The following is a 27,500-nucleotide window of genomic DNA, read 5'->3' as shown; positions in this document are numbered from 1 at the left end:
CTTAAACCAAAAACACAAGGGGAGGATATCTGTTGAAAAGGATTCCTTTTCTCATTTAAATGTGGCAATCAGTGGAACAAAAGAACTCTTTGTTTTTAGTTTGCAAACGAGGGAGCTTAAGTTAAGCAAGTAACGTTTTTGAGGTCTTTTGAGCCACGAACGGCAACGGAAGTAAACTATTTTCCGAATGAACTCGTATTTGATGATTTTCACGTTAAGATTACCGGTATATGGTTTCCATCTGTGCTCAAAAACATTGCGGACTTAAGCTCCCTATGTAACAATAGCCAGGTGACGTCAACGATATCTTCGCCATGGAATTCGAAAATTGATTGGGTGAAGTTGAATGCAACTAGAACTGACTAAACGCGTGTTTGCTCATGCCACGTCTGGGACCTTTGTCTACTCAGATATGTCCAGGTATGTCTAATTAACGTAACGAAGTGGACAAAAACGAGTGAGAGCCTCATACTTTTTCTCTATGCTGTCGGCCAATTTTTTTTGCAAAATGTGTCACTTTAAGGGAATTCTCCAGCTTCAACAGGAATTCTGCAATCATTGGCTAGAAGAGCATTTCAGTTTCGGTGCCGGAATGGAAAACAACCTCTCTACTAGTCAAGAGATATTGAATTGTATATTGTGCAATGTGTAATGGTGCAAAGCGTCAACTAAGAAAAACCTCTTTGATCTTTCCAAGTAGACCATTTTACAACTCTGTGCTCAGTTAGAAGGCGTTTGAATAAAAGTGAGACTGGAGTTAACCTTGCTTTGACACAAACCTCATTGCTTTTCTTGAGCCGCCAAGCCACGAGAAGGGAAAAACCTCTGGTTACCTTGGACTTGAATCTCACTTTCATGCAGTCGCCAGCTGTCAAACGCTTCAAATTGATAATGGCAACTTAGTAATCACGCGTCTCCTTACCAATCAAAGGAACTAATCATTTTGGTTTGTGTGTTTGTAAAAATATCAACGAATTCGATCCTGAGGGTCAGATCCTGACCCTGGCGACTGCATGAAAGTGAGATTCAAGTCCAAGGTAACCAGAGGTTTTTCTCTTCTCGCGGTATCGCGACTTGTCTTCGCTGGTTCGCAGCTCTCTCGTGGCTCAAGAAAAACCTGTGGGACCAGGGTAATTCCCTAAGGGTTCCCTCATCAATGATGAGAAAAATTCCTTGCCTTGCCCCTGACGTCATTTGCGGCCATGTTGGTGTTCTGAACAATAGCGAAAAAGTGACATTTTGCTTTTGTTTTGAAGACGAACATGGCCGTCTAATCACGTGAGTGCAAACCAAGGATACATTAAAGCTTAATATCATCGCAGTTGAGCAGCAACTCAAGCAGTTGTGAGGAAAATGTTCAAAAAGAAAATTTGGACTTAAACGGGGCCTGCTTGAGTTGTTGCTTAACTGTGGTGCCTACTAATTAAAGATATTTTTACCCGGTGTGTGATTATGCAGGAAATGTAGATCTTAAAAAATGTTATTTAAATCCAAAAAAAAGAAATTGGGGTTAACCACGCATTTTTCAAAGATAATTTATGGATAATATTTGTAAAAAGCCTTAAAATACAAAGCAATGTATGGCCTTCTTTCTCAAATTGAAGCTTAAGTATCTCTCACAAATGCATGGTTACCCCCAATTTTCTTTTTGGATCAGTACCAAGAGTACTTACTAAGACCTAATTTCTCCGGATAGTTTTAAACCGCGCAAAAATATCCCTGTATTAGTAAGCATCGGCGATAGAAAATCCTAGTATCTGGAGATGCGCAGAACGTATGCGCAATAACAATAGTAAACACCGTCCTTAACTGCGGTGATCTTCAACTTTCCATGTATTTCAATTTCCGCAGTTGAAATACATTATGATCATTTCTCGTCCTACATAAAGGAATCCAGGTGGCCCTAGTGGATCCCAGATCCCGAGTCGTGGATTCCGGATTTCAAACCCATGGGTTCCACCGAAACTGATCCTGTATTCCATACAGTGGATTCCGGATTCCACGCTCTGGATTCCTGGTTGTAAACCCTCGCATTTGCTGGATTCCTGAGTCCTTCACATTGGACGACATTTCATTTATTTTTTCAGGTCTCCCAGAGGAGCCGTGGAGAACCTTGTTTTATGTTCCTCTTGGTCAGAGCAAAACTCTGCCGTGCGCTGCTTTTAGTGAAGCACTCAAGTGTGAGGGGGGTCAATTTCGCGCTGTCTACTGGTTCATGTGGAGACGTGCACCTCACGGCGTGTGTGTCTGTGCACCTGGGAACGACTGTTCGTGTGAAAGTGGGAAGAAGTGTACAACGGCATGTGTAGATGTGGACTTGGAAACAGATTTTTTGTTAGTAGCATCGATGGATGAAGATGGGAGACAGACGGTAGACAGGTGGAAACCTTTCAGCATCTCAATACTTGACGGCGGGCTGTTTATTCCTAAGGTGAACCCTGCCCTTGCCCAGAAATTCATGTGTGTCGTCAAGGTTCGAAGTACAATAGAGCCATTGACTAGCACTGTATCCCTAAGGCTTGAAGAAGAAAACGGTAAGTTTTGAGCCAAAAACTCGCAATCAAAGCCAATTTATATAGGAACGAGGAGAGCAATTTTTTGGTGTGATTTCGAAGCGACACTGTTGAGATTGTCTATTTCGCAAAAATCGATGCTGAAAATTGAACATACATAGGCCAACTGTCCTGTTCAGGGTGGTTTAGTGGTCATCAACCGTGCCTCCCACCTCTGTGACCCAGGTTCAACTCTGGCCTCGGGTCGTATGTGGGCTGAGTTTCAGTCGATCTCAATCTGACTCCGAGGGTTTTTCTCCGGGTACTCCGGTTTTCCTCCCTCCTCAAAATCGACTCCCGGCCTATTCCATCAGGCTGTGGTGCTGTGCTCCGAGGTCATACATGGGTCGTGTTCAGGGGCCGAGCGCCTAGCCGACAGCACAGCTCCTTCGGCCCGACCTCGTTGAGCTGCGCCCTAAGTAATTTAGTCTCCGACTGCGAGAAAGGGCTATTAGCAGATCACATATTATTATTATTATTATATTATTATTATTGTTGTTTACAATGCGCTTTCACACAAACCTCATTTCTTTTCTTATGTAAATCATTTTGTAATGCTAAGGAGTTTCTGTTTACATAAGAAAAGCAGTGAGGTTTGCATCAAAGCAAGGTCAACTCCAGTGTTTCGGAACTGTTTTTTCCGACAATAAACTCACAGATTAATTCAAGCTCGCCATGTGCTCTTCCAAAAACTTTTGAACCGATTCCCAGTCCCTATACCGAGCGCGTGCTAGAGACAGCTGACTAATCGTACAAGGAACGCTTACAACGAGTGCTTTCAACGAGTTTAAAAACAAGAAAGTTATAATTTGCACAACTAGAATCTCGACAGCCTCACTTTTATTCAAAGGCCTGAAATCTTTAGTCCGTTTTGATTCACGTTCGTAAGGAGCAAGCTCCCAAGAAGGTGTTTTATGCACGGACCTTCACTACCGCACCGAAAAATACTAACACCTATTAAAATGGTCTTCGACGACAATTTTATAATCAAGTCGCGTCGCTTTGCTCGTCTTGCAGCAGTTATGCCACAGCCGCTTGACATTTCATGACCTATGACGTGACCATCGTAAAAGGGTTTACAATTTCACCGGAAGTAAGCCCGTTTTTCAGCCCAAGCACAAATTTTTTTGTTTGCTTGATTGCTCAGAAGACGCTAATGCAAGTCGGATATCACTTGGGTTCTTGTTTTTTAAAAGTATTGTAACGCATGAATAAATGACAACAAGTAGCGTTTTGCATTTCTCTCCCGCTTTCTGCCCTCGTAGAACTCCCGCATCCCGCCCTTTCCTCTCCCGACTAAGAACTTCTAGAATCTGGAACGCTCTCCCCCTGCAGTTAAGATATGACCATGTAACTCTAAACAAATTTAAATCTCTGCTCTCCTCATACTACAAAGATGCACTTATCTCGCGCTTCGATGTTGAGGACCCTAGAACCTGGAAATCTGTCTGCTTAAAATGTAATACGCCACGCAATCTTTCAGAGCCTATTTCGTGTTGTTATTAGTTTTCTATATTTTACTATTTTATTCGAGTGTTTAGAACTTTGTTAATCTTGGGCCCACAGTAATTGGCGTCAGCTGTTGTGGTCACCCTGCCTTACCCAGTTTTTGTTTATTTTTTGTTTACGTCGTCATGTTTTGTTAATAGTTAAGTTAGAAGGCGAAGTTTAATAAATAAATAAATAAATCCTTTCTCTAGGTAATGAAAGTTTGTCCAAGCTCGGAGTTAATTCGACATTAATCTCATTTATGAAGACAAATAATCATCGTTTAAAAACGATACAGTTATGCTGCCCTTAAGAAACGGCAAAATTTGCAGCACAAAAGTTGAGGATTTAGAAAAATCAATGGGAAGCTCCTACGCAGCAAGTTTCGAAAAAAGCTTGTCTTGTTTTCCAGTCGGAAGAATCGCTTCCAGAAAGTTTGGATTTCAGCACACTGAATCGCCCCAGAATAGCTAGTTACAGCCCATTTCCAACTCAAGATGAGCGAACTATTCACGTTCCTTTTGCACCGTTTCCTTCTTCACTGTTATTATCACCGCCGAAAAAGCGAGCGGAATAAACGGTACAATCTATTTTCACCAATCCGTGTTCTCAAAAGAATTAACTAAGGTAAGTGACCAATGAGAAACCATTATACATTTTCTTGCAAAAGGCGTGACGTCACGGAAAACGATTTAGGCCAGCTCTTCGTCGAGATTCCCTCTTCCCGTTTTTTTTTTTCGGGTGTAGGGTACGGCTACACGTAGGCTACATGACCGACCTTTAGATGGTCAAACCTAATCTTATTTAATTGTGGCCTGGTGCCGACTAGAATGATCTCTGTTTTATCTGAATTCAGCTTTAGCTTATCCAGCTTCATCCAGGCGTCAATACTATTGATGCACTTCTCCAGTGCATACACAGCTTGCAGATTTAGGCCGCCTTGAGACACCAGGGACTTTAAGCAAATCGCTACGGCTGGCGCTAATACGGCTGCCGGAAGTAAATTTCTCCCAAAATGAAACACTGCGCATGTACGTCGGTTGCATCCAGCCGTAGTGTGAAATCTGACTACGTGAGTAGCGATGTTTTGCCGTAGTGGCTACTAGGTCGGGTTTATTTCGCTTCTCTGGCCCTTTTCAACGGACATCTCGCCATTTTAAGAATTCTGTTGGATACTATATCCTTTAAAGTCAATTTAAGTTAAGGATTGTGTCAAGGTTGCCTCTCATAAGCTTGTAAATCCGTATTATGAACTTACGATAAGTTTTGGCAAAGGTGTTAGAATGGCGAAGTGAGTTCAGCACGCGGTTGTTTTTCTTCGGTTAAGTTTTCTTTGAGGATTTAGTGAAGATGTTTTATATCTGGATACTATACGATGCTATTTTGCTTCTTTGAGTATAGATACATGTGTCTTTTTCACTCGATATTCTTTGAGATATTTGTCTCTGAAATTGTATATTTCATCCATCAAATTGTTGTTATTGTACAAGGTGTATAGCATTTGCTTTTGCTCAGAAATAATCTGTTCGTCCTAGCACGGCGAACAACGGCCATCGTCCTTTCAGCGAAGCCATTTGAAGGTAAGAAACTAAATAAAAGAGATTTTAAACACCTTTAACCCATGTTTCCTTGTATTTTGCTTTGCAAACCTTAAAATTTAGCAGACCACCGAGACGTAGTCTCCCCAGACCTTTTCAGTCACGGCAGCCGTAGTAGCACCATCCGTAGTGATTTGCTTAAACTCCCTACCGATACGGTCATACGGATACGAACCACAAATGCTCACTATATTACCCGCGGTCATTTATATTGACTCAAGAACAACTTAAACCAAGCGGACATGGCATCAAACAAGTTTATTGAGGGCAAATCTACCGGAATTTGTCGAGTTTAAGAACGATATGTAGCTTTGAAATTAGATTTCAGCTTGTTTCATACTAGCGACATCACCGCATAACGAAATTAGGAAACACTTTAATCAGCTTTTCCTTTTGTCATTGCCTTTTTGCCGTTTACACAAGACGCACAAAGCATCAGTAAATAAGCCGCGTTATAACTCCTTCGTATCATGCCGCGAATCGAGTAATTTGGTCATGTGATTTTCAGGCGCCTTTTGGCAGGGTCATCACTTCTTTCCATCCCTCAAACTGACATTTCCCTTTTTATTCAACTTATACGACGTACAGTCTACTTTAGACTTCAAATCTACTTCAACGAAACAAAGATTTTAAACAAGCTGAGAAGATTCACAATAGGCGAGGCAAAGAGTTGAACCCGGATCGATGGTTTCACCTTGCAGTTTCCCATATCCACTAGACTAATGAGACAACCTCCCGGAAAAACGAATTTTTTAGAGTATTGAAATAGTAGTACCCAGCAAAACAGTTGAAGGTTAACCGTCTTCAACGGGGTGTTTAGACCTAAATACTGTAGATCAGCGCGGCATAGCTTAGAAACGCTATTTCTTGTTGAACTAAAGCTGTAATTCTGCCTGTTTTCATTCTTTTTAGAGCGGTAAGCTTGTCAATATTAACATGGGATATTGCGTCGTGTAATTGTTACGAAATGCCTTATGTCAGTTGGAGGGATGGAAATTAGTGTTGACCTTTTGGCGGTGAGCAACAATTTACTCTCGCCCCATTTTGGCTCGGCTAAAACATTGAAACCTTTGTCCCATGGTGCTTTGAAACTCAACGTAGTTTCGAGTTGACTATGTTTCTGATATGTTGGTGCTTAAACCTAGGAGGGGACTTATGACCTATTGTTTTTGCACCAGTACTGTTTGTACCTTAATTAAGTAAATAAATAAAAAAATAAATGGTGTACCCTTTGATATCCTCATTTGTCCGGAATAATTTTTATTGAACGGTTTGCATGTGGCTGCATCCGGATTAAAGAAGCAACGTAGAGAAACGTCAAGTAAAAGATAATTTCAAAAAGGATGCGTTTGTATCTGATGTTGGTCACCGCTGTTTGTGTATTATTTCTGATCAACGTAGAGAAGTTTTTAAAATTGTTTTGTATCATATCTGAAATTCGTCTAAGGTGTATGTATGCTTTCTAGGACTTTGTTACAGAGAAAGATTGATGAAAGGACATTTATGACCAGGGAAAACGTATCGTAACCAATCGTTCGCGACATAAGGCCAATTTCTTTATGTAATACCACTTGGAATCGCTAAAGGAATTTTATCTTTCATTTATTCATTATTCCGGTTTTTCTCTTGTGGTTGTTAGGGATGCTATACTCATGCATTTATGATTCCACTATTCCTCCATTTTACCATATTTGGTCAAGAGAACGCGCAAAATATGAGACGGTAATATACTGTAGTGTTCCTGTTTGACCGGTTCAGAACAGAGCGAATACTGACAGAACGGGAGTTTTTCAATAAAATAAATTGTTTTCAACGCGATGCAAAGCCAAAACACAAGAAACTGGCGTAATTCTGGAATCGCATTAGATCATATCCACATGTCTTTTGCGCTATATAAGTAATAAATTATTATTAATTATTATAATAAATCCCTTATTGAAAGGTTTCACATATAATACGCGCGAACATTTTGCTCGTTGTTCTTATTTTTCCTTAGCCTGTGTACAGCCGCCCGCTCTCCTCACCCCTCTCCGATGTTTTTAAGGAGAGCGGGCGGCTGTACAAACGCTAAGTGGCTCGGAAAAAATAATACACAGCTCGAAAAATATCTGCACTTGTTCATGATATGTTGAACCATTCAATAAGGTGTATGTACATGGGAACTAAAGTAACCCAGTTTTGACCTCACAACAGTAGAAATTGGTCATTTCTCGCCCTGTGTAAAAGAATCCAGGTGGCCCTACTGGATCCGGGTCCTGAGTCGTGGTTTCCCGGATTCCAAACTGACGGGTTCCACCGAAGTGGATCCTGGATTCCATCGAAATGCGTGGATTCTGGATTCCATACAATGGATTCCGGATTCCATCAACGACAAAGGAAGCGGAGAAGAGAGACCCTGAGAACGAGGTCGCGGATTCCAAAGCCTCACATTTGCTGGATTCTGGATTCCAGATTCCTTCACATCGGGTGACATTTCATTTACTGGTATTCTATCTTATCGTGTGATATATTTTCAGGTCTCCCAACGGAGCCGTTGAAAACCTTTGTTCATGTTCGTCAAGGTCAGAAAGTAACTGTGTCGTGCCCTTCTTTTGATAAAGCACTCAAGTTGGGTCGTTTTAGCTTCCTCCAATGGTATGGGCTTGAAAGCTTTCAAACACAATGGACGTTTCTTGCCAGGATGAACGAAGATGGTAGCAGGTCTGTAGACGGAGACTGGTATAAAGGTTTCGACATCACGAGGGATGGTGGGCTGTATATTCACGAGTCGAAGCCTTTCCAGCAATTCAGGTGTACCGTCGAGCTTCGGAGTGGAAGAAACCCATTGACGAACTATGTAACTCTGAAGCTTGGTAAGTTTTGGGCCAAAAACTCCCAATAAAAGTCAATTTACATAGAAACTAGCAGAGCAATTTTTTGGTGCGATTTAGAAACGACACTATAGGGATTTTCTATTTCGCAAAAATCGATGCTGAAAATCGAACATACGCAGGCCAATTATCACAAAGGCTGGCTATCGTGATTGATTAAAAACTGGACCTTTAACGCAAAACACAAGGGGAGGATATCTGTTTGAAAGGATTATTTTTCTTACTTAAATGTGGCAATCGCTGGAACAAAAGAACCCTTTGTTTGGCACCCAATAATGCTTTTGTTGGCATATGAGGAAGCTTAAATTAAGCAAGAGACGTTTTTGAGCAACGAACGGCAACGGAAGTGAGCTGTTTTCCTAATAAAAACGTATTTGAAGATTACCACATTTAGATTGTATGGTTTCCGTCTGTGGCTTGAAAACCTCCCTCTATAAGAATAGCCAGGTGGTGTCAACGATATCTTCGCCATGGAATTCAAAATTGATTTGGTGAAGTTAAATGCAACTAGAAACTGAACATATGTTTACTAATGCCTCGTCTGTGAGCTTTGTCTACTGAGATGTGTCCAGAAATGCCCCTAATTAGATGCACACTCATTTCAATAGAGCGGTTTTCAATTGAGTGTCGAAAGTAATTAGCCAATTGCTTTGGTTTTGCATTACTTCACTCAATGATTGGTTCAAAGTTCTCGCGCCATTTTTTCAACCAATCAGGGCCCGGTTGTTCAAAAGCCGATTAACGCTAATCCCAGATTAAAAATTAACCATGGACTTTATTTGTTTACTCCCAAATGCTGTTCAGCGCTGATATTCGACAAATCTTAACATTAGAAGAAGTCAATCTTGAAATTCAAAAGTACGCAAAAGGAACTTTCACCAAAAAGTTGAAAACATGAAACAAAGGTTTACACTAATCCTGGATTAAGTTAATCGGCTTTCGAACAACCGGGCCCTGAAGTGAAACCAAAACCAATCGTGGATTAAGCGTGCATATTTTCCCGCGCTTTGTGTCGGCTACGTGTAATTACTTCGAGTTTTGATTGGTTTACTGGATTGTCTTCGTCCTTTTTGATTGGCCAAAGAAATTACTTTGGTTTTCGTTTTACGACACTCATTTGAAACTCGCTCTAAGCGTCACTAAGTGTTTAGGCTCGAATAGCTTGTGCTAGTATAATTTTCCCGTTTTTTTAAAATAGCGCTGCTAGCGTAATTCGCAAATCATGATAATTATCGGATCATTTTTGAGTTTTGACAGGTAGGTTGATTCTCATATCCCAATTATACGCTGACGTTGTTCTTTTGTTTTAGAGGCATTTGCAGTTTACTGAGCCCGGAAATGGGGCCTGGAACTAGGGGGCACGGGAACCGGAAGTCCCATGGCAAACCATGTCGGTCCCAATACCTCTCATAGGGAAGGCTACAAAATGGCGTCGGCTATGTCATTCGATTCGAGCAAAAACTTCTGTATGCAGCTCTCTCAAAAAAAGGATGTGTATAGCTTACAAGATTAAACGGTTTCTGATTGAAGAAAATGCATTTTTGCACTTATTTGCAATTTTTTTAAAGAGCATAATTTTTTTAAAAAGTAGCATAATCTGGGAAAAACTAGCAAAATTTAGACAAAAATTGAGCACTGCTGAAAGCATAATGTGCTGCTTTTACTAGCACAAGCTATTCAAGCCTAGAAGTGCTCCCTAGCTCTTCTTCCCAACTTCAGCATCACTCCTGTCTCAGAATACAGACAATTAACGTCACAAAGTGTCCCCCAAATTCTGCTCCTCATGTGAAGGTAAACAGCTGCATTTACCCTAAGCTAAGAATAACGCAAAGCTTCATCCTTACCTTTTTGTCGGAAATAAGTAGCAAAGGCTTAGACTGAAAGGGACACTTCGTGTTGAATGTGAAAATTGGGCGTGCATCTAATTAGGTGCACGTATGGACATTAAACTTGCCGCACACGGTGAGGAAAGAGCTGAGCAAACTGCCTCACGAAGCGGTTTGCTCAGCCGTTTCCTCACGTGTGCGGGGACATTTTGGTGAGAGTCGAGCTGAGCTTGGTTTTATCAAGCATCCAATTAAAAAAAAAACATGGCGTACTCACGTGACTCCAGCCGTTCAAGGTGGTGTCGGAGGAAGAAATTCCGACGTCTCTGAAGTCACGTGAGAATGCCATATGCTTGATTGACCAAGCACAACTCGATTCTCACGATGGCCGCACACAACGAGGAATTTACCTCGCGAGGCGAAAAATACCAAACATGTTTGATTTTATCCTCACGGCCGCGCGAGGCGAATTTCTCACCAAAATTTCCCCGCACACAGGAGGAACCAGCTGAGCAAACCGCCCTGCGAGGCAGTTTGCTCAGCTCTTTCCTTACCGTGTGTGGCGGGCTTAAGTGTGTCTAAGCAAGGTGTTGTGGTAAAGTGCTTCAAGAATTAATAAGTGAACAAAAAACGAGTGGAAGCCTCAGGCAGCGTCTACACGAACTCGGTTTCATTTATAACCGCATAGTTTCGACGGTTACTATTTTGGCGCGAAATTTGCATTGTTCAATTCAAAGTAGTGAATTTAGCATGTAGTGCAGCGCTGGCTTATACCTTCACGACTTTGATTTTCTGGCTGAAAACGGTTCCCTCATGAAACCTTGTCGATGTGAAACCGCTTTCGTGTAAACGCTGCCTCAGACTTGTTCTTTAGCTGTCGGCGAAGCTTATGGCAAAATGTATCACTTTCAGGGAATTTTCCAGCTTCAACAGGAATTCAGCAATCGTTTGCTACAAAAACATTTCTGTTTCGGTGCCGGAGTGGAAAAACCCTCTAATAATCAACAGATATTGAATTATGTATTGTGCAATTTGCAACGCTGCAAAGCGTCAACTTAGAAAAACTCTCTTTGACCCTTCCTAATAGACCATTTTATAGCTCTGTGCTCAGTTACAAGGCGTTTGAATAAAAGTGAGGCTGAAGTTACCTTGCTTTGATACAAACCTCATTGCTTTTCTTATGTGAATCATGCTGTTGGGCGTTATCAAAATCAAGCCCCTGGAAATGGTCTTAAAAATCAATGTCACATTGTCTAACTTTGATATTGTTCCACATTAAAAAATCGCACCACAGAGAAGCCAGAACAATTTGAGGACGGAACTACTAGCGGATCCAAGAACCTTGGAAAAGGTACGTTAATGATATGTCCCGGCATTGTCTTAATTTACCGAGATATCTTTCTTTTTGAAAGTTATTTCTTGTCTGCTATTAGTTCGAAAGTTACCGAGATATGAATTTCAGCCATGAAAATTACACGGAAAATGAAACAACAGACAAGAAGACAAGATGATTTATTTAACTAAGCTCAGTTTCACATAATATATAAAAAAAATTATAGGTAAAATTTACATAGGCAACAAAAGGGAGTGTAATAAGAGTGTAAGGTGTAATAACAAAATAGGGAGCGAGTTGGGATCATCCAAATAGCAAAGGCTAATCTAGTGGATGACCCCTACCCCTACCCCTACCCCTACAGAAGCTAAGGATTACTATGAGTATTATGAAAGTGTCGATAAAGCGAATCTTGATCTGGACCACTCACTCGAAACGAGCATGCTCCGTGAGCACAGTGAGTCAGTGACAATACAAACTCATCTGACGATAGCAAATCACAATCTTAAACTGATAATTGTGAAAACTGTTGTCGGGAGACAATATAACACTAACCTTTCCCCAGTGCTTTAGTCTAATTGTGTTTCTATGTACCTGTAGTGATTTCCTCGGCTTCTCTCCTTGCAATAAACGACTACAAAACGAATTTCAGGATAATCTAAATTGATTGCAACGAATACTAAAAAACGTTCTTATTGGCTATAGACCTTTTCCGCTTGTACATTTTATTTTCCCTATACATGTCATGTGATAATACTCAGGAGGTTTGGTCCTTTGTTTTGTTCATTAAAAAGAGTGTATGGAAGCATGAATATGTCTGCATGCACTCTTTTTAATGAACAAAACAAAGGACCAAGCCTCCTGAGTATTATCACACGACCTGTATTAGGGAAACATAATGTACAAGCGAAAAAGGTCTATTCAATCTTAGAATAGTTTTCTCTGGTTGACCCTTATAATTCTACAGTCTATTTTCTTTTGTTTTAGTGGAAACCACAGATCCACTTCTGGGTTTTTTGATTGGAAACTTCGTGATGGCTTTTCTCTGGTACCAAGCGCGGAGCCACCTATGAAGTGTCGTTTTTTGTTGTTAATTCTAAATTGCCAGCCAGTGTCAAGTAATGAATTAAGGATGCTGCCTACTAATTCAAAGGTATTTTTACGCGGTTTACTGACTATGCGGGAAAAGCAGATCTTAACTCGCGTTATTGACATCCAAAAGGAAAACTGGAGGTAACCACGCATTTTTCGGAGATAATTAATCAACAATATTTGTAAAAAGCTTTAAAATACAAAGCAATATATGGCGTTCTTTTCCAAATTCAAGCTTAATTATCTCTGAAAAGTGCGTGGTTACCCCCAATTTTCTTTTTGGATACCAAGAGCACTTGCTAAGTTCTGCTTTCTCCGCATAGTTTGAACCGCGCAAAAATATCCCTGTATTATTAAGCACCGCCGATAGGAAATCCGAGTATCTGGAGATGCGCAGAACGTGTGCGCAATAACAATATTAAGCACCGTCCTTAATTTTAAACAGAATGGACAAACATTTTAGAATCAAGACAGTAAAAACCGCAAGAAAACGGCTTGTTTAACAAGAATCAATTTGGCATCATGTGAATAATATTTATTTTTGGTTCGCTTTCTTGCGGCATCAGGTTTTTTCAATTTAATATGGCGTCAGTTTTTGTCCGGACATGTTTGCTACGCTAATAATAATAATAATAATAATAATAATAATAATAATAATAATAATAATTATAATAATAATAATAATAATAATACAGTAATAATACAGTAATAGTAACAAAAAATAATAAACGGTAAGGCTGATTAACAACACTCTCAACATGCAACTATGACGATAGCGTCATTTGACTACAACTATCAGAATTCAGTTTGTTTTTCTTTTCTTACTTAAATTTTGTATTCCTAGCGGGTAAACATAACAATAGCTCTAATTAGACAAGCAAAACCTGTAGGATTCTTGTACTTGTAGTCAAATGGCGTCATCATACAAATTAAGTACTTTTTTAACGAGCTTCCCTGGGAGAAATTTTTTCGTTTGTAGGGGCTCGATTTCAACTTAAAAGTGAGCCCAGTTAGCTTTTAACGAGGAAATTTACTTTCTTTGTGAAGTACAAGCCTATAAATAAACATGAATTGAAGAATATTTTGCAGCTGAGACCTTTGGCAAATATACTTGATATTCCTGTATTCCACGTATTCCACATTGACTCGACTTTCTGTGGTATTCGGGACGGCAAACAACAAGAGTCAATTGCACTCTTGAGCATTTTTGTCTTTTTGATCAAAATTTGTGCCCTTTTCCTCATTTTGGGCAACATTTGAGCTCTTTCTTCGTATTTTGGGATAAATCAGAGCAGCATTTTGTCTTCAAGACAAGTTTTCAGTAAATCGGGATTCCCTTATGATCATTAACTTGAATACTTGAACACAGAAAGTTACACTATTGAAATGAGCCCAAGTCAGTGTTGCGCTTGATCAAAAGCAATTGAAACCAATGTATTTTTTCTTCGAAAAACACTAGTGTTTTAATCATGGAAATTAAAACGTCTATGATCATTTCGAAACAACGGAAAGCCGATTCTTTGGTAAAAAAGGCATGCCTATGAAATCTTCAAGAGCATATTTCAAGATGTTTAGCAACTGTTGAGCACTATTTCTAAAATTTTGAGGACGTATTGGAAAATTCGAGCACTGTATGGGGAAGATATCGTTGACGTCACCTATTGTTATTAATGTGCCAACCAGAGCCTCATTGGCTGTCGAAAGAAAGGGACTTTTGTTCCTGTGCTTGGTACATTTGAATAACAAAAGCAATGTTTGTAAACAGATATCTTTCTCATATTTGAGCACTTTTCGCCGTTTAGCGATTTTTCCAGCGCAATTGACTGGGACATGCCTAGTTGTCATTGCAGTATTTCTTAGAGAGCAGGACAATTGTATTCCCTTGTTCCCGAAATTACTTTGTTCCCCAATATATTTTGTCTCAGTTGTTCCCCTGTTCCCCAGTTCAAATTAGCCATGTTCTCTTCTTCCCCAAAATCCCTTGGAGGCCCTCAAAGTTCTAAAAACGTTCAAACAACTACAACGTAAGTATGTCGCGATGATTCCACCTTGCTACGTTGTAAATTATCCTCTGCATGGATTTGTGGAACTTAAAGTGCCCCTGTGATAAAAAAAACCACTTCCTTTTTTCCTTCAGATTTTGAAAGAGTGTTTGCTTAACACCTGACTGGCAAAATTTTGAGCTTTGATTTTTATCCAAAGGCCGTTTACTTTGAGTGTAAGTTTTGGATTTCACGGTCCGCCATTACTCACGTTCAAAACCGACCGATTGGACCTCAGACGGTTGGATCCAGGGAAAAGTGACGTCAGAGGCTCACTAGCTTAAAATTTCAGCGTGTGAACGCAGCTTATTATATATGCAAAGCGTGAGTTTAAAAGTCTGAAAGCCCAAAACCCCCGTGCTGCATACTAATTCTGCGGCGACACACGTATTGCATTCTTAAACTAGAGAGCCTTTGACGTCATTTTCTCCTCGATCCAGCTCTCTCAAGAACATAATGTTAGTAATGGCGGACCATTCAATAGGAAAATTACAGTTAAATTAAAGAGGTGTCTTTTTGAAATCAAGGCTTAAAACGTGGGTAACTTAGTGTTTTGTTAACATAGTTTTGAAATCCAAAGAAAAATATGAATTGATTTTTTGGTCACAGGGGCACTTCAAAAGTAAAGTTAAAGAATGAACAATTCATGGTTTTATGCCCACTCTGTCGCCCCAAAACGCCTTAAACATGGTTCCGACGGGATAAATTTTTTTGACTGAGAACTCCGTCAAGCCGGATCATTTTTCCAAGCGAAGCACAAAAGCTTATCCGTCATAAAAGAGAAGTACATCAACTGCAAACTTCTAACGAAATAAATTGGCAAAGACGTTGCCAAAGGTGACAACAATGCTGTGCAAACAACTGCACGCTTTAGGCGTTCAGCACGTGCGTTCGACGTCACGGTCCTCGAAAAAAACAGCCAATTTATTTCCCAGGATCCTCTCTTTTTCTCCATCGAGAAAGTAAAGGAAGGGCCTTGGGAACGGCACAAAAGCATTCCGCCATGTTGTTCAGTCGGATCTCCTGATAACAATGAAATGACGGTAAGTTTTAGATCTTTTTCCTAACTTAGTTGACTCCTTTTTACTTACTAATTTGTCTAAAATGCTCCCTTGTAAATAGTACCTATTGCTAAAATAAAACTCACCGATAACTTTGTGAATTAGACGGCGACAAGAATTTAATACGGCGAAACTAGGTTACGAGTATGTTTCAACAGGTGCTACACCACTCAATAAATTCGCATTTTAATTGCTTTTTACTGTCACAAAATGTTTCAGTAGTAACGATTCACTGATCTATCTGACAAAGGCCGTATTTCTGACTGAAATGCCTTTTTGTTCTTGAGCAATTATTAAACACAACTCCATGACATTCCTATATTTACGCGGTACAATAGTTGTTTCTCAAAATCGCATTTTCTAAAAATTTCTCTTGTGTAGTTCTACAAGCGGACCTATCTTTACGAAAACCTCGTCACTTAAATAATCAATTAATAATTAATCCAGGTTAAACGCTGTTGGTTTGACCAGGTTGATTGCATTAAACACCATGTGAACCTATGTGGTACGGCCGATTTTGTTGAACAGCGATGTTGAAATCCGTTTGCTTCCCCCTTTGAACAGTGTTGAAACGTGTTGAATCGAAGTTGAATCGATGTTGAATGAGTTTAAAAGCGTTTAAACTTTACTTCAGTTCAACAACGATTCAACATCTCTTTTGTTTTCGCAAATGTTGAATGTTATTGGGTTGGTATAAGCGTGCGTACTAATCCGGAGGTCTCTCAATGACATATCATGTCCATATCTGTGGTAACAACCTCGGCTGCTGCCTGTGACTGAATACAAGGCCTTTCGCGAGGCTTTGTTGAATCAAATGTTAATGATGTGTTGAAAACGTTTGCCCACCCCAGGAGTCAACATCGTTCAACATCATTCAACAAAATTGAACGGATATTGAATTAAAGCAAATTTTGGAGCCGTTTTCCCAGGCCTTTCAGCCTCCTCAATATAATCATATTTAAAGGCCATTAATTTTTTTACCGCCCAGTAGAGCCCTGCCTCATCGTGAGGACTGCTGAAATGTAAACAAATACGATATTAGTCGCGACAACGCGATCAATTCTTGTCGTGGTTAAGTTGAAATTAAAATCCCATGAGCAATCTGAGCATTGGGGGTTTTAACTTCCTCATAAGTTGGTGCAGCATCACAAAAATTGTATCAAAAATCTTCCACACCAAAAGAATTAACGAGGGTAATTTTTGGTAAATTTGGACAGCAAATATGAATTGACAAGCTGGCCCGGGCAGCTAGAAGCATGGTTAGTGCTAACCAGTGTTAAATACCAAGGAAACCTTTAGGTGATTCAGTATACCTCTTAACTGAACGGTTAGTGCTAACTAAGCTTCGAGCTACTGGCCCCTGTTTGTTTTAAATATGTACAATAAGTGATTTTGGACGGCAGCGACGCACACAAACAAGTGCGCTTCTCGCAGCTTGTCCAGGCTCCATGATCTGCATGAAGGTGTAATTTACTACCCAAACCCAAAATGTTCTAAGTGGTTTTTATCGTCAAGCAAATTTGATCATTGTTTTTTCGTTTGCAAGAGACGAGGAAAATCTGAATAACATAGTGTTCTGGTCCAACTTGCTAGTAAAATGACGTACTCATGTAATATAAATACCATAAGGAAAAATGTGTTTGCCCGTGAAATTCCGGTAAATTGTTTAATAAACCTTGCCTCTAACAACTCGGATTGTACTTTCGGCTCTTTGCTCCTCTGGGGTCGGGGAACGAACCACCTCCCTTATAATTCTAGGATCTCACTTCTCGATCTTTAGCATTTTCCTTCTCATAGTAGCACTCTGTCGTTCAGAAATCAAAGTTCCGTTGTTTGCTCCATCAGTTTCTTGCTAGTTTCCGCATCTTGGTCTTCCGGTTTTTGCGTTTTTGAAGGAATTAACATCCATTCGTTCTTTTTGCGTTTTCTTTTCCGTAGAGTGACAACTACTATTGCAATGAGTAGAACGAGAACTAAGAATCCTAATACGGCCATGAGCGCTTGGATGTAAACCATGGAACTTGACGTGTTTTCTGAAGAAACAAAATAACCGGAATTGTAAAATTTATTAGTAATTCATAAGGGTTAAGTTAGCAGAAGTTGAAGGCACAATTGCCCTTATTGGAGTTATCAGCGGTTTTGCCACAGAAACTAGGCTAAGGCGTTATTTTGCATGGAATTGACCCTTCAACCTCTTTTGCATGTAGTTTTAAGCAAAGAAGTGTGCCTGCATTCTCAACTCCAATAAGGTCCATTCAGATCAGGGGCACCCAACGACAATTTTCGGAAAATATCCGTTCGGAAGACGATTTGAGATCTAGAATTTTCGGAACATTTGCTATAAAATTTCTTGCTTGCCTGCCTCTCCTAGGATTTTCGAACATATGAAAAATGTTATAATTGCCCATTTTGAACGAATTTTTACCCTAAAAAGGTCACCTAGAATTTTCGGGAGCCCTTTTTCTGGCTGAACATTTCGAAAAGGTAAGTTTTGATTCCTATAATTTTCGGATCACTAGACTTTCAGCTAGGAAATCCGAACAGATGAACAATTTTTAGGGGATAAAAATATGCCTATATCTACCGTTCAAAGACTAAAATACGTTTAAAAATGCTCTGTTTAAGTGGTTTTAAACTATGTTCTCGTTGGGTGCCCCTGTCAGATCACATAAACGTAAATCCGCTACAGTTCAGATGATGACCTAGTTAATATTCTGTGCCTAAATTACAGAATCATATTCTGTATTTTTAGGACAGAAAAGGGACCTCTATGAGATTAACAATGGTTGGCCTGTGACTCGCCATTCTCTGATTGCACTAACGACGGGGACGGCATCGACAACGCCACAAAAACAAGAATATCATTGGTTAAAAGAGAAAAAATAATCTTGGCGCACGTGCAGCACACATATCTTTGCGTCACACTTCATAGCAACGACACGAAACCACCAAATATTTTGAGGTTTGACGACAACGTGAGCAAACAAATTCGAACCTTTCATTCGTAACCGCTCGTACTAATTTATTTTTAGGATACTTCGCCAACGCCGTGAACGAGGTGTGATTTCGAGAGACTCGAGAAAGCGCAAAGTTATATTTTAGGCGACATTTTCGTCGACGTGGCCGTCATAGAGCAGTTTTCAATTGAGTGTCGAAAGTAATTAGCGAATTACTTTGGTTTTGCATTATTTCACTCAGTGATTGGTTCAAAGTTCTCACGCCATTTTTTCAACCAATCACAAGAGAAACCAAAACCAATCGTGGCTCGAGCGTGCACATTTTCCCGCCCTTTGTGACGGCTACCCGTAATTAATTCGAGTTTTGATTGGTTTACTGGATTGTCCCCGTCCTTTTTGATTGGCCAAAGTAATTACTTTGGTTTTGGTTTTACGACACTAACAGCGTTACCGAAAAAACTTAATTCAGGCAACCGGATAGCTTTTCAAAAAGGATGGCCGGTGGAGGTTAATTAGGACACCCAAAGCCAATTCAGTTGAGGCTGATAACAACGGGATTGGAAGCTGGAGGTTCACGACCACGTGGCCAGGGACTATACCGTCTTTAAAGCTCCGGTCAAATTTAAAATGTACGGTGACCAAACTTTCCCTTTGTTTGACGACGTGGCCAAACGCTATCAAACAAGCCATCAAACACGCTCCCAACAGATGAGTTAAATCTGCATCGTAATACGCATGCGCGCGCCAAACATGTTTGGTGAAGCCGGCCAAACGAACCAAATTCCGGAGATCAAACGCGTCAACAATAGCGATGTTTGATGCCGTTTGAGCGAATGTTTGATGGATTTCAAATTTACCGAACACCGTCAAACAGCATCAAAAAACGTGGGCCATACGACAAAATTTTGAGTCACCATACATATTTGATCATGTTTGGTAAACAAACATTTTACGTTTGACCGGGGCTTAATACCGCCGGAGTCCCCCATCGGTACACACGTGGGGTTAAAGACGCGATCCATGAATGTCTGATACTTAACAACACTTACCTGTATTGTCATCTCGGAAGTTGACTGGTCCAAGAGTTAAGAACACGTCTTTGTCCATCATATAGGCTTGGATTTCTCGTCTTCGTCTTGTGTTTTCCACGCATCCCATGTCGCATACAGACCCTGAATCAGAGCTCCTGCAAGTGTCAACCTTACAGTGTACGTAGAGTCGCGACGAAGGAACTTGACGGAATTTGAATGCTTGGAAAGAGAATTTCTGTGTAGACGACTTTTGATAGGTGTACTTTAGCGTGGAGTCCCGAGGACAGCTTGTGAAATAGAATAACAAACAGTTATATTCAACAAAAGGCTAGGAGCAAATAACACGTACCACGAGTTTGAATTGAAATAAGAAGTACCCCTATTTTGAAGAGTTGACGTCTCTGACCAACGTATTTTAGATTGTAAATAGACCATTTTGCAATACTCACGGTTGGACTGGCTCTAGCATGAAATAGAGGCTAATGCGGGCAAATTAATTTGTGTGGGAAAATATTTGCCGGCATTAGCCTCCATTTCATGCTAGATCCAGTCCAGCCGTGAGAATTCAAAAATGATTTATTCAAAAGCTTATTTCTGCACCTGCGACGCAAGCGTTGTTTGCGCTTATTGATTGGCCAAGTTGACGATGCGTGGCAAAGAGAAGCTGTTTTAAAAACGTGGTCAAAAAGGCTATGAGATGTGGGCTCCACGTTATGGGATCCTGATACAATCAGGTTTTTTTCTCACAACCCATTTTCTAACTTGAATTAACGATTATCGCTAATTCGTAATTTGCTCTGAATTTACTGTTATCGTATATTTAGAAGACTGAAAGCTTGATATGGATTATGGGAAATAGTCATATATTTTTTAAAAGACAACCCAAGTGTATGGACGTAGGACTCGAACCTGGGGATGTTCATTATTAACCCGGGCGCTCAGGAACTATTATTTTAAACACTATTAGATAATGCTGTATTATCACTTGAAAACAAACAATATTAAACACTGCAAAAGGTCGGTTTCGGACAAAGCTAAACAGTTTAAAATCAAAGCTTAGGCTTAAATTATTACTTCTTAAGCAGCGATATTCTATGGGAGACTTGAATAAACGTTGTTCTTCAGTGGTGAAGCGGAAAGAAGCGCTTTCTATAGAGTAGAAGCTCCGGGTTCAAATCCGATCCACGGAAATAATTCAAACCAAATTACGAATTAACGATAATCGTTAATTTAAAGAAGAGGTAATGTTGTCGCTCACTTAAAGTATTGCTGGACACTGGTAACTGGTTGTCCCTCGTGATCAGTGGTTTATGGCCAAACAAAAGCAAACGTTTACATAAGAATACGGTTGAATTCTCGGAAGAAGGTTACTGAGGGACTTCAATATGAGCGCTGTTTCTTTGTTTACAGACATCAACACGGACGCCTTGAAAACATGTTACAACCGAAAATACAACTGGAAAAATACGATTCAACGGCTTAACTGATGGCCTCGTTAGTGGCTTGGTTCAAAAGCACGTGGAGGTTTCGTCTCTTATGGAGGTGTGTAGATTTTCTTATTTCAAACGATATTGATAACGGTGATGATGACACGTAAGAAATCAAACGAAACATTAGCTTTTTCGGAGAAGAAGAAACTTAATCCACATACAGTCAAACCTATACTGAGAATGAGTGAGGATTACGTTTTTGCAAACGTTGGCCGTGGAACACTTGTATTTGAACAGACTTAACTGAGTAGAGTGTAATGTGAAGTGCTAAGTATTTACCCCATATGAATCATGTGAGCGTTAGCCCTACTGATGGAAATGGGCCCACACAAGGACAGAGAAAAACTCTGACCAGGGTGGGAATTGAGCAGTTAAGCCGTTGAATACTTTGCACTTCACATTACACTCTAATCAGTTAAGTCTATACTGAGAATGGTCTCACGCTTTTCAAAATACCTTATTGTCACTGGATGCCGGCTCATTACCAAAAGATATTTTCAGAGTTTAAGTTTACCCAGTTTATTTATACCTACCCATGTTGAATGATTGTGTATCTTGTCGGGTCACGTGGATTTGGGGTTGGTGTAACCCAGCACTCCTCAAGAAAAGCCAGGAGACTCGTGTCACGTGACTTCACGTCGACCTGTAAGTACATAGTTTGACCGAGAAGCACGTCGAGAGGGTATTGGTTGATGACAACGTCGTAGTCAGGGTCTTCAAACATATCCATTTCAAAGGTGAAATTTCCCATGCCACCTAGAGGAAAGAGATAATTATATACACCTTATTGAATGGTTTAACATATAATGCGCGTGGATAGTTTGCGAGTTGCGTAGTATTATTCAGAGTCCCGATGGGGCTAAGACTGAAAAATACGAGCAACGGTTGTTACTCCACTATTACTCCATTTTCTAGAATTTTGGCTTCCCTGCATTGACTGAGAATCGTATCGATTGCATAATAAGGCGCTTGCGCGAATGACGAAAACAACACAGACGAAACCATTCAGATGTCCTTTACTTGATTGGATAAACGAAGTGACGAGTGACAAGCGATGACAAGATTAATTGTTGAAAACAATTTCTTTTCTTGAAAACCTTCAGTTCCGTCCATATTTGCTCTGTTCTAAACCAGTCAAACTGGGACACTACAGTGTAATACCGTCTCATATTTTGCGCGTTCTCTTTACTAAATATGGTAAAATGGCATAATATTGGAATAATAATGAGAATTATTCGTCAAGAGCCTCTCATTTCACTCCGAAATTTTCTTCTTCTTCTTCCTCTTCGCCGCTCGCGAAACTCGCACAGCAACGAAAAACTGGAAACCCTCTCGGGGACTACCTAATCAATAACTTTGAATCACGTGCCATGGGTTTCTATGGTTACTTACTATCAGATGTACGGACAGCCTTTCTTCTCGGTGAAAACGAGACAATGGACAAAACATGGATTCTTCTGTACGAACACTGGAACCTAAACTGTACTCGTCCCTCTCTGGTAATTAGGGGGCTGGAATCAGACGACTTTGCTTCTCCCATGATGGTGTTAATGTACACCATGTAGTCTTCAGAGCTCGTTCGTTCGGTGTCACAATCTTCCAGCGGAGTCCTCAACAGGGCATGCGTATCATTAGCGAACAAGACCTTGCATTCAGCGTCCATGAGGTGTAACGAGCTGATAACTAAAAAAGGGTACAGGGATCTTGAAATGGTTACATCCATTCCATAATGGGTGCATCTCACTGAAATTCCTGCAAAAGAAAATAATTACATCTGTTCTAGCTTCTGGATAAGTGCGACTTTGTCTCGGAAGAGCAGAAATAGAGGGAAACAAGTCGTCGAAGGGGAAATGGAAGGGTCAAAGGTCGGCCGTTATATGTAGTGTGAAGCTACTCTCATACGACTCTCATCGACAGTTGTCACAACTGTCGATTAAATCTCGAACGATTGTTTTATTAATTGTACGAACATTTGTTATCAACCATCTTTGCAAGTTTGTGTGTTTTTCAAGTGAATCAGATGTGAGTGAATGACCATTTTTATACTACAGACGCATTATCCGTCAGGACGCATTTGGCAAACATTTGTTGTTCGTCTGGTTATGCTTCTCTAGTATAAAGACGGGCACAGGACGCATTATCCGTCTAGACGAACTATCTTTCACTGTGCGTCATTCAAGACGCACAACGGAAGATTTTTCGTCCAAATAGATTGAAAAGCAATTTTACCCTTTGGAGGTCTTTCTATTCCACCGGAAGGAGCTGTGCCAGTATCGCGCGGTTGTTGTGTTGTTGATTCGTTTTCCGGCAATGTAGGCGCGTCAGAAGAAGTGGTTTTGGATGCAATTTCGCTCGCCTTACTCAGTCCAGTTCTCTCAGGTTTGCTTGTACGAATGGCTTGCTGACTTGGGGAAGAAACGTGATCAAGAAGCGCTAATGAAGTTGCTCTACCAACTCTTGTACTTTTATGAACGAGCGTTTGACTTTGATACCATCTAGTACTCCAACCAGTGCCGCTGGGTTCAAGAATTGCGGTTTTAGAATCGGTTCTCGTCGTTGTTATATCGATATAGGAATGCACTGCTTTTGAAGAGAGTTCATTGTGAAATACAGTGGAGAGGTTGGGTCGAACAATGTCAGGTCTTAATTCAACGACACTTGATACTGCTTTGTCCTTTGTTGCTTCGGTGGTGGAGGCCCCATTTGGACCGGACTCAAATTCGCTTGTAATACTTGATTTAACGATTTTTTCGGTAACTGGTGGTCCCTCAGTTTCACTCGAATCAACAGACTTTGAATATTTTCTTGTTCTGTTTAACTTAACCGCTGCTTTGACTGTTTTCCTCTCTTTAGTACCAATAAGCAAAGTTTTTGAAACATGCGCTTTGGAAAGCCGGGGAGTAACAGAGCTTGCGCGCTCTACGGTAACCTTCTTTTCAGTGGCAAAGCTGGAAGTTTTTGTTACACCGACAGTAGACCCTGTACTGCTGGTTTTTGGTGACAGCATGGTTAGAGAAGTTTCATCACTATGCTCAAAATCAATCGATGATATGGGTGTGGCAATTTTCGACAAAGGCATCATCGCGTGTGTTCGCTTTTGCGTCGCAGGTTTCATAATACCTGAAGTATTCATTCTTGTTGAAACAGCTGAAGTGACATGGCCCAAAGTATTTCCACCACCATAGAGCGTTGCAGTCGCGACTCTCTTGTCATCTGGAAATACTCTGCTTGTCCCAATGGAAGATTCTGAATTGACTGAGATCTTCTCTTGGCTTTTTGTGTCTTGTTTCATGCTTTTCGAGGCTGAAGGGCTTGTGGCTTTCACCCGTGATGTCTTCAGCTCTTGGCTTGATATCTTAGTTGCGCTTTTAAGTGGGCTCTTAGGGAGCCAAATGGGCGGTGTTTCTGAACTCATTTTAATTGTTTTTGTAGTTGCCAACTCAACACTACTTTCCTTCGGGAAAGACTGTGCGAAGCCTTTGTCGGACGAGGATGCAACAAGGAAGGATCTATCATGTGTTCTTGCCTCCAGTGTTTGGAGGATATATGTCGTCGCTGCAGAGCCAACATGACTTGAACTCAGTGAAGGTGTTTTTGAGACGAACGCACTTCCTGTTTCCATTGAGGACATCTGTGCCATGGAATTTGCTTTTTCCTTGTTGATGGAAGGATTGGTTACCTGTGTACTGTTCAGGAGCTCTTGAATAATACTACTTTTGGTCTGGATTGGGACTGAACTCGGAGAGAGACGAGAAGTTGTTGAAGTCTTTGACGCTAAGGTACTCGACGACTTTTGCACTCTGCTGCTGGTCATAGCTGAAGACTCCTTTCTACTCGGAGACAAAGATGGCGATGGGGAAGAAGTCTTCTTGGGAAGACTGCTGCTTGTCTTCGCTGAAAGAGAATAAAGCGAAATTATTTTGGTTCTTGGTTTACTGTCAAGAAACGGGGATGGGTAAAAGGCGTTTGCTGTGATGAACGGCACTTACCCTGCACAGTGCAAACTTGTCCTTGGGCGTCAAAGCCGACAGCAGGCATGGTCTTAATTGTGCAATTGGTATCACCAGCAGGACATTCCTCAGGCGCTGATATAATCGAGAAAATAAATACGTAGTTCAGTTTACCACAGTTGATTGTAAGCTCGCAGTCTGATTGGTTACTTTGCCATTGTCGATAAGCTTGAGAGTCTAGACGACCGTGACGCTGTTCGCGTCAGCGTGTCACGCAACTGTAATAGCCAATCAGAAAGGCTCATTTTGGGAAATAAACCAATCAGATTGCGAGAAAGTTAAAGACAATGCATGCTTACTCTTTCTTTGTGTCACGATCTTGGTCACGCTCTGAAGTAAACGTTTTCTCTGACGTTAAAGATTGTGGTAAAAAAAAAAACAACAAATCGAATGTGGTTCAGCGTTGTGTGTAAGCTTATCGACAACGATACCCGTCATCACAGCTCATCGGTCAAAATTTTTGATTTGGTAAGTTCAATATTATTACAAAGCCTCCAAAAGGTAATGAACCTTGATTTAGTAATACTTTAAGTTTCTACATTGGTAGTCGGGCGTAGGCACCTCGAACCAGCGAATGAGTTGGAATTTAGAAATGCGGTTTTGCAGCGTTGATTTTGGTAATGCAGCTGATCAGATACAAGCTCAACTTTGATTAACATCACAAAGTGTCCCTTAAGTCTAAGAACCAATTCTACGTACAACAACAGGTTTTTACAATTATTTACTTCAAGTTTAATGCATGCGCGTTATTTTGGGGTCGTGTCGTACCTCATTGAACGGGATTCAGGATTGGCCAAAAGAACAATAGAACGAACAAAGATAACAATTGATTTAGAACAGAAAATAATAGGAAGTACGATACTATAAATGACAGCCAATGAAATATAGTGTTCAACAAGACGTGCCACCGTACCCGTTATTGGGGAGCTTAAGATTTTACGACGGCGACGGCATCAACAACGGCTCAAAACAATGATAGCATTGGTTAAAAGAGCATAAATAATCGTGCTGCACGTGCAGCACGGATTTTAGGACGGATTCTTGCGGTACTCTGTATGAGGACGACGTGAAATCACCAAATTTGAGGTTTTGACGACAACGTGAGCATGCAGCAGGGAATCTTTCACTTTCTGTTTTCGCTTTGTAACTACTCGTACCAATTTATTTTTACGATACTTTGCCCAAATTGTAAGAAGTGAACGAGATAGAATAACCGCGAAAGGATTATGATAAAGTAAAGTGTTATTTTGATGTGACGTTTTCGTTGAAGTCGCCGTCGTAGATCTTAAGGTCCCTATTTTAAGATGTGTTGCATACTTACAGAGAGTTTGGTATGTTGCATAGAAGCCAGGCCAGTTAGCTTTTTTATACGAAGAGAACTCGAGCCACATCTTTTCCTGGGAGGAAACGCTAGTTAACAGGCCCTTGCATCCACAAAGCTTATCAATTTGTTTGGAATCGCTTCCAACAGCTTCACTTATAAGCAAGTAATCGTCGCGGCAGGTACCCGGTCGAAGGGAGTACCGATGGTCTTCTACACCGAACCAATGGATTGTGACCTGCACACGGTACCCCTCTGGAGCAGTTATTGTCCAGACACAACTCTGCAATGCTCCGTAGTTGTTAGGAAAGTTTGGACTTGATATGACTCCAGAACTCTGTTGGATTTTAGTATCCGCACTACAAAAGTCTGAAAATGAATCAGGAAGTAGTTTCGAACTTTAAAAATTCACTCCAGTGGTCACCTGCTGGGAAAAACAACTTCTCTCTACAACCCCATGAAACCTTCCGCAGATAGGCCCATGAGGACTCTGGGACAGAAGTGAAACTTATGCTCCGTTCACACCAAACCTTAACCATGTTTTAAACATGTTTAGTTAAACACGGTTTGAAAGGGTTTTCTCTTTAAATCATGGATACTGATTTTTGTTCCCTACAAATTGAGCACATATCAAAGCATGTATTGAAAACGCTGTTTTGCTGGTCACTCCGTTTTAGCAGCATTTCGTATGAAGAGCTATTGTCTCGGTAAACAAAGCACAGTGATCTCATTAATTTTCTCCAATTTGTCGGACGCGCGCTTGCTACAGAAATGCCATGTTTCAGCACAATAATTGAACGTAGTACTTTAGCGTACAGCCAATCAGGTA

At 40.6% G+C, this 27,500-nt stretch overlaps 2 protein-coding genes and 1 long non-coding RNA gene across 11 annotated transcripts in view; 1 reads left to right on the top strand and 2 right to left on the bottom strand.

Annotated features, from left to right (window-relative positions):
• Nucleotides 1–13,837, top strand: part of LOC138030238 (uncharacterized) — a 36,683-nt gene extending 22,846 nt beyond the window's left edge. For 6 of the 8 annotated variants that reach the window (XM_068878133.1, XM_068878136.1, XM_068878134.1 and 3 more), the window contains 4 exons: nt 2,088–2,534; nt 8,155–8,490; nt 11,629–11,685; nt 12,655–13,837. In XM_068878133.1, coding sequence (XP_068734234.1) covers nt 2,088–2,534; nt 8,155–8,490; nt 11,629–11,685; nt 12,655–12,740 — 926 coding nt within the window. In that variant the 3' untranslated portion in view covers nt 12,741–13,837. The other 2 variants (XM_068878137.1, XM_068878138.1) reach the window with 2 other exon arrangements.
• Nucleotides 3,200–8,160, bottom strand: LOC138030245 (uncharacterized). The gene is made up of 2 exons (XR_011128052.1): nt 6,867–8,160; nt 3,200–6,828 (listed from the first exon to the last, which is right to left on the bottom strand). It is a non-coding gene; the product is annotated as an uncharacterized lncRNA (long non-coding RNA).
• Nucleotides 13,838–16,032: 2,195 nt separating the features above from the next.
• LOC138030237 (deleted in malignant brain tumors 1 protein-like) overlaps nt 16,033–27,500 on the bottom strand; it is a 34,825-nt gene continuing 23,357 nt past the window's right edge. For both annotated transcript variants that reach the window (XM_068878127.1, XM_068878126.1), the window contains exons 4-10: nt 26,672–27,040; nt 25,330–25,425; nt 23,570–25,234; nt 22,733–23,092; nt 21,874–22,096; nt 19,869–20,137; nt 16,033–17,895 (exon numbers count right to left, since the gene is read on the bottom strand). In XM_068878127.1, coding sequence (XP_068734228.1) covers nt 17,681–17,895; nt 19,869–20,137; nt 21,874–22,096; nt 22,733–23,092; nt 23,570–25,234; nt 25,330–25,425; nt 26,672–27,040 — 3,197 coding nt within the window. In that variant the 3' untranslated portion in view covers nt 16,033–17,680. The remainder of the gene's footprint in view (nt 17,896–19,868; nt 20,138–21,873; nt 22,097–22,732; nt 23,093–23,569; nt 25,235–25,329; nt 25,426–26,671; nt 27,041–27,500) is intronic.

This window comes from Montipora capricornis, chromosome 13 (assembly GCF_036669925.1).
Source record: "Montipora capricornis isolate CH-2021 chromosome 13, ASM3666992v2, whole genome shotgun sequence".
Taxonomy (NCBI): Eukaryota; Metazoa; Cnidaria; class Anthozoa; order Scleractinia; family Acroporidae; genus Montipora; species Montipora capricornis.
This window is presented reverse-complemented; position numbering and strand designations above follow the sequence as displayed.